Source organism: Mauremys reevesii, linkage group 5 (genome assembly GCF_016161935.1).
Source record: "Mauremys reevesii isolate NIE-2019 linkage group 5, ASM1616193v1, whole genome shotgun sequence".
Lineage (NCBI taxonomy): Eukaryota > Metazoa > Chordata > Testudines > Geoemydidae > Mauremys > Mauremys reevesii.
Window position 1 is genome coordinate 10963832 of NC_052627.1, and position 12690 is coordinate 10976521.

At 42.1% G+C, this 12690-nt stretch overlaps 1 protein-coding gene across 4 annotated transcripts in view; it reads right to left on the reverse strand.

The window, feature by feature from the left end:
* Window positions 1-12690, reverse strand: part of USO1 (USO1 vesicle transport factor) — a 61097-nt gene that overhangs the window by 45328 nt on the left and 3079 nt on the right. For 2 of the 4 annotated variants that reach the window (XM_039539220.1, XM_039539222.1), the window contains exons 2-5: window positions 8202-8288; window positions 8013-8077; window positions 2783-2862; window positions 69-80 (exon numbers count right to left, since the gene is read on the reverse strand). In XM_039539220.1, coding sequence (XP_039395154.1) covers window positions 69-80; window positions 2783-2862; window positions 8013-8077; window positions 8202-8288 — 244 coding nt within the window. The remainder of the gene's footprint in view (window positions 1-68; window positions 81-2782; window positions 2863-8012; window positions 8078-8201; window positions 8289-12690) is intronic. The other 2 variants (XM_039539223.1, XM_039539221.1) reach the window with 1 other exon arrangement.

Consider the following 12690-nt stretch of genomic DNA (forward strand, 5'->3'; position numbering starts at 1 on the left):
GTGAAAAATAACGTGATTAGCAACTATGACTAATAAAAGCAGCATGCTATATAAATTGAGGTTTTTACCTTCCAAATCGTCTGTAAAGGTAGACAAAAGAGGGGAAAAGAAAAAAAAAAAAAAGAAGAGAAAGGTTCACAAGTAAAACAGCTTTCCATGTAGTACAGCAGAACTAATAATGGATTTCAAAGGCAGCCATCTTGGAATTCTGCCACCATTATTACTTTAGTTGTCACGGAAGTGGCAGAACAAGACAACCCTGTACTCCTGCACTACTTCTGATAACACATGTGATACTAGGCCAGTAGTTCTTTGTTTTTAATGGCCGTTTGAGCACAACGTTCTTATGTCAGAGCCTCCCTCCTTTGGGGGGTATTCTACCAAGGCCATTGCCAAATAACTCCATGCACCCGTGCTGCCTATTTGTTCAGTAACTCCAAAATTACAGCAGTAGATTTTACTAGAGGTGCCTGTGCCTTCGATAAAGGAGACTGCACAAGAAGAGGCAACTGAATGAACTTGCGGGAATAGGAATAAGAAAGAGAGGGAACAATAAGGTAGGAATTTGAAGATTCTCATATATCGTATTAGTTTCTTTGAGCATTTCAGGCTGCAAGTCTCATTCAGCAATGCGAGGGAAGGCACAATTCTAGAAAAGTGCTCAAGCACATTTCCATTTCTGCCCATACCTTGACATTACATTAAGTTATATGTATTGGTCAACCTACATACCTTCCATCAAGACCTCCCTTCTGGTCTCCATTGCTCAAATTTTTGGAGAACTTGTGTAAGGAATTGTTCTACCCCAAAACCCAACGTAGTTGGCAGTATCAGCTTTTAAAGTACAAAACTGAAAAAAATCCAGCAGTACAGTAGCAGTGCTACATAGAACTGAAATCAACAACCAGGTTGTGAGTGTCCTCTGGTCACTTGCAATGCTCTTGAGCTGTATGATGGATGTAATATATGATGAACCCATGGATATTTAGCATGCCATGAATTTTGGAAAATGCATTTATATCTAAGTTTCTCATTTTCCTAAGTCTACTCCGTTGCATATGTTTTGCCCATGCGCTGACCTGGCCTTCAGGCCTTCTTTTGTTGATTCGAGGTGATGTGTTTTCTTTAAAATCCCCAAAAGTCAATAAAGTGGTTTGATGTGCTTGACACTTTTATTTTTAAAACTAACAGTGAGTATGTATGTGGGTCTATTGGTTAGATTGTTTAAACTAATAAACTAGGACTGGTTTTCTAATGAAAGCAGAAGCAGCTACCTGTGCAATTGCAAAAGGCTGTAACAAAAAAGGAGAAATGCAGTCTCCTGGAAAAGTCAATTCAAGTTGTGTTTTGCAGCAGCAAAATTGTAGTATGTTTTACTACGCAGTCCACTCTGGCTTTATTTGTTACATTAAATTGCTGCCTGTTTTTCTAGCGGAGGTAGCTGCCTATGAATTACTTGATTGAAGCCGGGAAGTCCAGACCCAATCACTTCATTCCTCAGTTGCCACAAACTGGTTATTAGAGCACTAGAGAAGTCTTACTGACTGATGCTCACCCTCAGGCATGCGGAGAAGTGCAGGCATTATGTGCATGGCCAATATGAGCCAGGCCTGTCTCCCTCCTGTCTGACTGCTCATTGCTATTGTGCCAAATGCCCTTCACTCTGCCCAACAGCCTGAAAAACTTGAGATCTTCACTTGACGGGATCGCTGTTTTACCCCATTCTAAGCAGCAGAGATTTCCCCAGCTGTTACTGGTTAATAATAAAAGAGAGCAAATTCCAATACACAGTCTTTAAGGTGAAGCACACTTTTCCCCAAATCCTAATTATGATTCACAGTAGATTCTCTTTAAATATTTTATGTTTATATTAGGCTATTTAAGAATCATTTTTAGCAGCAATGATTCTGCAAGATTGTCAACTTTATCTACAGCTCAAGAAAAGGCCTTCAAAGGCCTCCAACGATGAACCAAATAGTCTCATTCTAAATGTGCCTAGGTGTGATTTTATCATTTAACACACAACTGGGAACCCTCATCATAATGCCTAATCCTCCTATTTGATCCATTTGTTTCCATTTTCTTCTTATAAGCTGTTATGACAATGAGCAGCTAAAAATATCAAGTTTCAAGACCACATGTATTATGTCTCTGATCAGATATGGAAATACTGGGGTGGGAGGGGAAGAGGTGCTTGTTGGGTTGTATTATTAATTATTATTATTATTTCCATCCTAAATTGACGGTCATTGCATGGCTGGCAATCAAAATATTTTCACACTCATGCACAGCCACCTTTAGCTTTTAAGGAATCCATGTTTTCTAAGAAACAGTCATTGATAAGTGAGCAAAAAAGAAGCCTATCATTTGATTAGGGCCACTCATCTCAGTTTTAGCTTTAATTACTATATATTGACTAATCTGCAAACACAATTTAAGTCTAGTGTCAGATAATCCTTCTGTGGAACATTGTTGTATTTTAGTATGAAACTACAGACAAAATCCCCACTGAAACATACTTATTCCAAATATTACTTACAGAAAGAAATGGGTTAAGGGATTTCATATTACGACAATGCAAGTTACTGTTGACCAATATTCCTTGCATTCAGTCAAATGATTGTAGTGGTACTATCGTAAGAAAGGACCATTAAAGGAACAGTGTTTAGTAAACTGCATACCATTACATTTTTATCATTTGAACGTAAATCATTATATAGTAAACATAAAAGTTGCATTTAACTTTAGGGGGTGACTACAATTGTTACTACTGCAGGCTTACCTTGTTCTTCCTCTTCTAGATCATTCGATACTATATTGAAGAGAGTGTCCAAAGCATAGCCAATTATTTCGGAATCTGAACTGTGAACAGAAATAACACTTTTCTTTAATGACTTATTTCCGCTTTATATTATTTCTTTCCTAGTGCAGACACATTAGCAAACAACTGTAGGAAATGGAAAGGCTATGTTGTCACAGGATTTTTTTTTTACATTGGAACACTTTGCAGATGTGGAACTGTGTAATCACTGTAGAGTTCAAAATCTTCTTCCCTACTTTCATTCCCCTTGGGTGTAATCACTTCGGAAATTAAGAGCCAGTAAAAAAATGGTCAGCAACATAACTACCACCATGCCTTTCATTTCAGAAGCCATTCCATCTCTTCTGAGTACCTCCAAAAATTTCATTTCAAGATCAACTATACAAGTTGATCAGCATGAACTATCATTTGTTTGCTCTTTTTTCAAGTTCAGTTTGACGCAGTGATGTTTGCTAATCACTGCAGTTGCACTGAACTTGGATCACGTATCTAGATTAATACCTTTAGCACATCCGTTAAAGACATCTCTTAAGAAATCAAGGTATTTCATGGAGATTTCAAGATCTTAAGAGTTTTGCACTTTAAGATTTTGTACTTATTGCAGTAAATAAATTTAGATTTAAAATAAAGGGACATCTTTCCAAGGCTGTAGATAATACAACACAAAGTTCCAGAAGCAGAAGTATTTTCACCAGAAACTTCACTAGCCAGACAGCTGGATTCTTTCCCCCACTTCCAAGTTGTGAGACGCTAACCCTCAGCCCTCTCCAAAACCCATCAAACATCTGTCACTTTTGCAATGTGCCTTGAAAGGCACCAAGTTCAGGTTATTTCAGACCTAAGTGGGGAGCAATGGGCAACCAGTACAGATCCCAGAGCAATGGTGTCACGTGCTACCAACAAGATGCCCTTCTCAATAAGCTTCAGTCTCTGAATGGTTTTATTAAGGAGTAGACCAGTGTAGGGAGCATTACAATAGTCTAATATTGAGGAAATAAAATCATGGGTAACAGTAGCCAGGGACATATAAGAAAGGAAAGGCAGCAACTTCCTAACCAGACACAGCTGGTAAAAAGATCACTGAGTTACTGCGGTAATGGAATTGCCAAACAGTAGCTACAGGGTTTTAAATAACCCCTCTATTTATGGATCAAGTAATGAATGGTGGACATGCTCTCTAGTTGCTTCCCCCAACCCACCCTTACCACCTCAGTCTTATCTGGATTAATCCTCATCAGCTCGCTTTCATCCATGCCCTAATCTCAACTAAACATTGGCTGAGGTGTTGAACTGCACTGTCCAAGTCAAATGAAATAGACATACAATTGGGTGTCAGCAGCTTACTGAAAACACTGCATTTCCATGTTCTTCACTAACCCTTAAAATGCACCCCCTCCATAGATTGGAGAGAAGGGGTGACTGAATGACATCCGTAGTACCCCACACTTCAGAGTTCTTCAGGGAGAGGAGCAAATTTAAATTATCTACTTAAGTAAAACTAAAGGAACTTTAAAAATCAAGTTTACTTTTCACCATTTATGGTTTACATTCTGTACTGCGTTCAGCTTCCAGAGTAAAAACAGAATAGCCAGTTCTGTTTTATTTGCAGACAGAAGCCAATCAGTTTCACTTTCAGATTCTCAGATATGAACGCTCATGTGTGGATTGCAAAACAAGCAAAAGAACTTCATACCAACCAAATGCTATTGCCATTTAAGTTAAAATGGAAACATATACTGATATTGTTTTTTGTAAAAGCCTGGTTTTACAGATCATTAAGTGCTGACCTTACAGTGTTGCTGAGCTTTACGACAGCAGAACTTTTGAACATATGTAGCCACAGCATTAGCTCAAGAAAGCAATTTTCTGTAGAACAAAATTAAATGTTTGTATTACAATCAGTCAGGGAATTGAGCATGATGGAAGCCACAGAAAGTAACATGTTGAATCTATGGCTTTGTCTACACTAGCACTTTTGTCGAAAAATCTTTTGTTGGTCAAGGGTGTGAAAAAACCACACTCCTGACCGACATAAGTTTCACTGACAAAAGCGCTGGTTTGGGAGTGGTTTAATTATGCCAGCAGGAGAGCTCTCTCCTGCCAGCAAAGAGCGGCTACATGGGAGAACCTATAGTGAGTGGTACAGCTGTGCCACGTAAGGTCCGTAGTTTAGACACAGCCTATAAAGAGACCATGGGAGGAGTGGAACAATATGCTTACTTGAAACACAGAAGAGGAACATTTCTGGGCTGGGATAAAGAAGCCTAGAAGCTGGAAGAAGAAACTCAGATCAGAGAAGATGAAGATCGTACTTGGACAGGAGAAGTGCAGAAGAAATGCAACTCATCCAGTAACACATGACAATATAAACCAAGACGACTTATTTTTCTACTAGGATCAACATACGAAGCTACATACACCACTCACATAGCTTTATTCCCACCTAGACAGTGCTAAGTGTCAAAGTGTGCTCAAGTGGAAAGATGCCTATGTACTACAAATGATCGCCTAGTTTACAAATCACTATTTCCATCTACATGAATAGTTTCACACACTTAAATAAAGTTTAAATTTTCTCTCTTTTTCCTATCTATCTGACTGGCAGGAGACATATTTCTCAGCATGCAGGAGTAATATCAACATGCTATTCTGTTAAGTTACCTCACAAAGACTTTGTCAACAAAAATGACTTTCACACCAGACCAGTGGTTCTCAACCTATTTACCACTGCGGGCCACGTATGCAGCCCATAATGTTTTATGTGGGCCGCATGCAATACTAGATGTATGTCCCTGAGGATGTCACATGGGCCGCAGCTGTGTGCTGATTGGGCCGCAGGTTGAGAACCACTGAACTGGACATTAATAATGAGCTCACAATTTCAGAAGTTAGCACTGGAGGCTAATCATTCCTGTCAAACTAAAGTTGCTTCAATTGCTCTTAAGCAGTTATAAGACATCCCAAAAGGAAAACAGAAAGCCACTTAAATAATCCTAGAGATGGTAGAAATTGTTGTGAACATTCCCATGTGCAGGTTCATTAAAATAATTTAGCAAAAGACACCTTTCCCGAAACAAAGCACAGATTTAGAACTATGAACCTTTACCTTTCTGTCACTAACCTCTTATTCTCAGTTTTATAGGGAGAAATTTACTCACAACTGGCCACCCTCTCCTCCAGCCAGGGGCTTCCCTAATCTTCACTGAACCTTTCTTGTTGCTTGCCCCTCCCACACCATCCCTTCCAAGCGCGAGCCAGTCCCCGTAGCAGTTTTTATTCCCCGAGGCCTGGGATTCAAGGCCCTTTGCTAAAAGCCAGCAAGTTATTCCCCATTTTGCTACTCTGTCCTATCCCAAACAAGTCACATTCCTGCCTGACGAGGTGCTCTTGTGTCCCCATGCTTATGTTAAGTCACAGAGAGGGTTACTACCAAGGCACAGCCCAAGACAAGTCTAGATCAGTGTGATGGTGCAAGACAGGTGACAAGCACTATGTCTGCATGACTCCAACTTCCAGCAACCCGAGCAGCAAAGGAAAGTTAGCTTTCAAAGCTGAGTCCCATATCTGTGAACCAACCTAAGGATTAATCTAAGTGCAACCTTCCTCTACACTTCACATATTCTCTATTTTCCTCTGTATATAACGGTCTCGACTCAGAGCTAGCTGCTGAGGCTTTGGGCAGCAGTAACTTGCATACCAACCGTTTCTACCCTACAGGTCAGACAATATTCAGATACCTGTGGCGGTTGTTCTTCCCCTCCGGGAACTTGTGACCTGTGGATTTCAGTGACCAGGGGAGCCTTCTTAAAACAAGCCTATTTCAGAATTTACCTGCCTCTGGTACCTTGTGCCTTTCTGTTGTTTTCCTCCTCTATTTGGGTAGCAGAGAGCAGCAGGGGAAGTGTACGTGGGCAACACAGCAGATGTGAATTAAGAGAGCTGGGCCTCCCAAAGTGAATGCCCCACTTCCAGACTGAGTAGCAGTCACAAGCAAGCCCTCTGCTCCTACTGTCTGTCTGTCCTTTGGTCACATGGAGGGTTCCAAGGGGAGAAATGCCTGCTTGTTTCCAGTTTCTGGTATTTCTCTGCAGCCATACCAAAAGGGCCAGCAGGGTCTCTAGCTCACCAGTGCTTGTTTTCTAGCCCTGTACAATACATTTCCGAAGGGAAGCCACCAACCTTTGGTGCCAATATCTTGATTCATGAGATTACTGACCTGCCCTGGCATTCGATTCCCTCTTTTTCTTTGTTCTGATGTAAGAAATTCTCTCCTGCCTACCACCCTCCTTACTTCCATGTGGGAATCCAAGGTCCTCATGTGGGCAACGTACAAGCTGGACACCCTTCTTACCCTAGTTCTGTGTGGAGATGGAGGTGGGTAGGAGACTACATTATTATATGCTTCCAAAGTGGAAGGGAAAGAGCAGGATATGATGGTGATGCCACGGTAGTGGATGAAACTACAAAGAGGAAGTTATTCCACACAGTGCTGCCAAATGCTATAAGTAGATCAACTGGTGAGGCAGCTGTATGTAAATCATCTATGTTTTTCCTTCTGACACATGAACAATTTCAGATGAATATAATTTTTCCCTTGACAGCAGCACTTTCAACACCAATAAGCTGTAGTTATTCCATTACTCCAAGGCCTTAACCTGTAGAAATGAACGCTGTTCCATATAAAAAATATTGTACCAACCCACCAAATTATGTACACCAGTAAATAAGACTGACTGATTCCATATTTAGTCCTCCTAATTACAAATGGTTAAATTATATCTTGACCTCCTTTTGCCCGAACACATCTGTTAATATTTATATACGCGATTCTTTAGTCTATTAATATCATGACTTCTGATTTGTCAGTAGTCCAGACATGACAAATTTTACATATTTTAAAATCAGCAGGTTTCTGCTGTATTTACACACTCTTCTGTATTGCCAATACTTTATCGCTATTATAATTTGCCATCCCTAAATTTCCTTGTTTCCTACTTCCTTATTTTATGTACATGTTTGTAAGCAGGTCCTGTAAGCAAAATTTAATCTGCCAGGAGAATTACTAATAAAATTTAGCATTCTGTACACACTAATTACAGGTCTGGTTTAGTTTTATTAAATACTATTTCAGGATGTACTTTGAGAAAAATGCCACTTAAGAGTTCATTTTTAGAAGTTAGAATGTGCTTACCGGTCTGTCTGGAGAACATTGATAAGATGCTCCATAGCCTGGAACCCCACCTCCAGGCGATATTTCTGTCCAGAAAATAAAACATTAAGAGTAGTATTAAAAATGATATTCGCAATATAGTACAAACTTCACACAACACAAAAGGCAGGGTATAGGTTCATGGCACAATAGAAAAAATACAACACATACCTTTGATAACGATTTGAGAGCACGTACAGCATCCCTTCGATCATCCAATAAAGTAGATGAAGCTACACGGTCACAGAGTTTCTGAATCTAAAACAAACAACAGATAGGTGCATCAAGAGAGATGCAGGAACAGTAATTCTATAGCAAATTCAGGATCCTCCATAGCCAGCAGCTCAGAAAGCTGACTATTTCCCTATTCCTTCTGTTCGGATGGTAAATTAATTCACTGCAGAACAGAACACTTGGAAAACAGAATATAATGATTGAGATATAAAAATCTAGACTGAGACAAGGACCAAAGTAAGAACCAGTAGAGATTCCTAACAGAACATTTAATTTTAGAAATTCTGCTCAACATGCCAGTTCTTTCTACCCCACTGCACTTTTTAGAGAGAACAGCTTGTTTAACTGAACCGTCACATACAGATGAACAGTAAAATGACTAACTCCCACCCATAGTGATCAGTATTCAGCCTTCCCTAAAGCCACACTCTGCACGCAGTGAGCTTTCTGATGTTCTGGATCTCTGTGCGCACACGCAGAGGCGTAGCCACACGGTGATCTTTAGTTACAGAATACAGAAAGCTCTCCTTGGACTGTTGTGCAAAAAGCGCCAGTGTGGTCAAAGCCCCAGCGCTGGGAGTGCGGCTCCCAGCGCTGTACGTTATTCCCCACAGGGAGGTGGAGTACGGACAGCGCTGGGAGAGTGCAAGTGTAGCCAAAGCCTTAGTGTTGTCTTCATACCGATCCAAAATGCATGTACCTGGCCATGCAGCCACAGGACCCTTGTAAGCAGAAGCGGCTCCAGACCCCAGCACGCCAAGCGCGTGCTTGGGGCAGCATGCCGCAGGGGGCGCTCTGCCGGTCGCCAGGAGAGCGGCAAGCGGCTCCGGCGGACCTTCCGCAGGCGTCCCTGCGGAGGCTTCGGTGGAGCCGCGGGACCAGCGGACCCTCCGCAGGCACGCCTGCGGGAGGTCCACCAGAGCCGCGGGACCAGCGACCAGCAGAGCGCCTCCCGCGGCATGCCGCCCTGCTTGGGGCGGCGAAATGTCTAGAGCCACCCCTGCTTGTAAGCAGTACTGGCTACAAGAGAGTAGACAGGTATTTGACCCTCACACCCCACATTCTATCCTGTAGCCACCCTTAACCCCCCCATCTAAACCCTCTCTCAGTTCCTCTCTCTCTCTCCAGGAGCCACAGGATTTAAGCTACACAGAAGAGGGAAGGTCAGCAGGGCTTTGTGGAGAACAAGCATTACTCTGGTTCGTAAGGTCTTCCCTCTTGTATTTGTTTGCTTCACGAAGCCCCACTTTGACATTCCTCAGTAAGTAGGCTGAGGAACACTCCTAGCTGGATACTGATGGAAGCACTTCTTCCCCAGAATCCAAGTCCCATCTCAACGCAATATCCAGAGAATAGCAATTCACAAAGGTGCCAATGGAACGCCGTACATTGATTATACAGACCACTGGTAAGCACCTGTATGAAATATGTGCCTCTAAAGCTGCCACTCTTGGCTGACCAGGTTCTTACACATTCAGAGACAGACTTTGGCTAGAGGAGGTTGAGTGTAAAGCCCTTTTCACAGTCATGGCAGACCAACATAGGAGCCATGTAAACCTCAAATGCACAAAGGACAACTTTGTAGTCATTGAAAGCAAATGACATTTAATGTAAAGAACAAGATACCAGATCAAAACTTTTGTGCTGGATGAACCTTCGGAATTTAAACGGAATGTATATACTGTATCTCTAATCTAAGTTGGTAAGGACTCGACTTCAGTAAAATTTTAAAAAGGTGCTTCTAAAGAAGACTGTCCAAACAGGGGCGTCACTACACTGGTTCAAATCCGTGATTAGACGAAGCCTCCCTTAAGTGAGCTTTTCAAACCCTCTTTTCATATCAATGCAGCGGAAAAGGTCACAAGTCTAAGGGGCTGTTTGGCTTTTTTTAAAAACATCCTTCAAAAGCCAATTTTAAGAAACATGATTTTTCTTTTCAGAAACTTGCTCAGTGTCTGAGATTTGAAACTAGCAAGCTCTAGCTATGGAGAGTTTACACAAGAAGAAAAAGTTGTCAGGTGTGGGGATTTTTTTTTTGGAGTTAGAGGGGAACTGAAAAACAACAACTGCCCAGATTAGAATAAAGCTTTTCATGTGAAAAAGCCTCTATGTGTTTTCCCTGTCAAGAGCATTTACACAAACTTTTATACATTAGTCTTGATATAAAAATGTACTTCAGCATTTCCCCCCTGCCCCCTCCCTCTGATTTTGGGTTCAGTGAAGGAGAATTGAGATTCATTCTGAAATAATGGCAACCTCACAGTCATTTTGATGTGCTTGCTCTGAGTCTTGAAAAAAGGCAAACTTCAAACATCAAAATGTACCCATTTCAAATCGTGGCACGGTAATTTATTTGGTCTGAGGCAGGAAACTGGAAGATTTCTAGGAGTAGCCATTTAAGACAATTTCAAAAGCCATTTTCAACAGTATCTGGGAAAAATAAATCTACTGAGACTATTAGCTTCTTTACTGTTGAAGTTAGAGGGGAGCTGGGAGTCAGCCTTATAATGAACTCTGGTTACAGCATTAAGTATGGAGCTACCATCTATTCTCCATAGTGGTTCTTGCCACCAAATCATGTATGTCCAATCGTAGTTGCTACACTGGTGGAAATAATTCAATCAGGTTGCCAGGAGGAGTAATAATTTCAGTGGCAGTGCTGACACTACTGGTTGGCCAAAAGGCATGGGTTCCGATTTGGACTGTGCTAGTAACAAAATCCTCTATTGATTCCAGGACAAATGTCTCCATGTATAGAAAAATTGGAATATTCCAGAGCACATACCACCTTGTGTACTTGAACCACCTCACTGACTAATTTTTTTTGTACCAGTTGGGCCCAGCCTCTTTTTGTGATGTTGCTATCGATTGTAGCACAGCACTCACACAGCCACCATCCATCATGTTTTGTACAACAAGCCTGATTAATTTCTAAGCCAGTTTCAGTTACTAGGCACACCGTGGGATAGTGCTCTACGTAAGCACCATTTACCAAAGTTCTCAGAGTGGCATAGTACACTCTGACTGGCCAATCTTGTAATTTTAATTGTAATAAGCTTTGCTTGATGATTTCAATGAATCACATTGGGGTCACCAGTGTTGTTAGATGTTCGGTTGCGTGTGTGTTCTCCCTGTGTGCTGCCCCAGCTCTGCGCAGACAGCCGGCACAGCAGACCTTGAGCGAACCACCCAATGACCACAAGATCTGTTAAGATACGAAGGCACCCGGCCAGGTTTATTGTTGACAAAGCATGGTAACAGCACCTGGCAGACTCTGTGGATGAGGATACTAAGACATATATGTCCATGACAATGGATGCAGCTCAGCAAATGGCGGGACTTTCCATTCCTCCCTCGGCTGGACCAAGACACTCTCTCAGAGATATCTCTTTATACCCTGATACAAACAGGTTATGTACTGCCCCTCTGACATAGTTAGTTACTGACCCCTGACGTAGCTAGTTGTCACCCATCTCCTTGCACATGTTGGTTCAATTAAAACATCTCTATTCATCACACTGTCATCCCGACCTTATCTTTCAGGAGGGGTCAGTGTGTTCCTGTTATCCTTGGGGAATGTTTCCGTACCATCCTTGATATCGGGATGTTCTGGTACCGCTCTTCTAGAATGTGTTTGCATGAGTACCCTGTGCCTAGCGCTTCTTAGGAATGTGTATTTCTGCAGTATCGGCCCTGTTCTTGCCAGATTCTGTGAATATGCAAGCAGGCAGAGCCTGGCATTTGCTCACAGCCTGACTTTTGCTAACTTTGCTTTATATGGGCAAAGCCTGCCCACTACTTTAACTCAGGCCTCATACCAGGTCTTTAATACAAGGGCTTATATCTCAGGCTCTCTTCCTACTACAGCAGAAATTTAGAGTTAGGTGTGTTTATAAAATTTGGCTAGATACTGTATCACATATAAGGCTACGATTGTGTCACGGAGGACACAAAAGTCACGAAATCCGTGACTTCCAGAGACCTCTGTGACTTGAGACCCCAGCACCTGGGAGCTATAGGGTCTCTCGCGGCAGCTGGTAACTGCGGGGGTCCAAGCAACCAACCACAGAGGGAGGCGGGGTGCCCTGCAGGCAGCTCCCAGCTGGGGCAGAGGCAGGGGCACCCTGGAGCTCAGAGCCACCGCAGGCACCCCACAGCTCGGAGCCCCAAGCTTGGAGCCGCCGTGGGCGGTGGGGGACCCTGCACCTCCGAGCCAGGCCCTCCTGGGTGATGTTGGATGATTTTGTCATGCATATTTTTAGTAAAAGTCACAGGTAGGTCACAGGCTTCTGTGAATTTTTCTTTATTGCCTGTGACTTTTACTAAAAATGTGTGTGACAGAATCTTAGCCTTAATCATTTATACTGTAAACATATTGCAAGAAAATAAATGAGCAATTTCTTTAGGTGAAGTATTACTCTGTGAA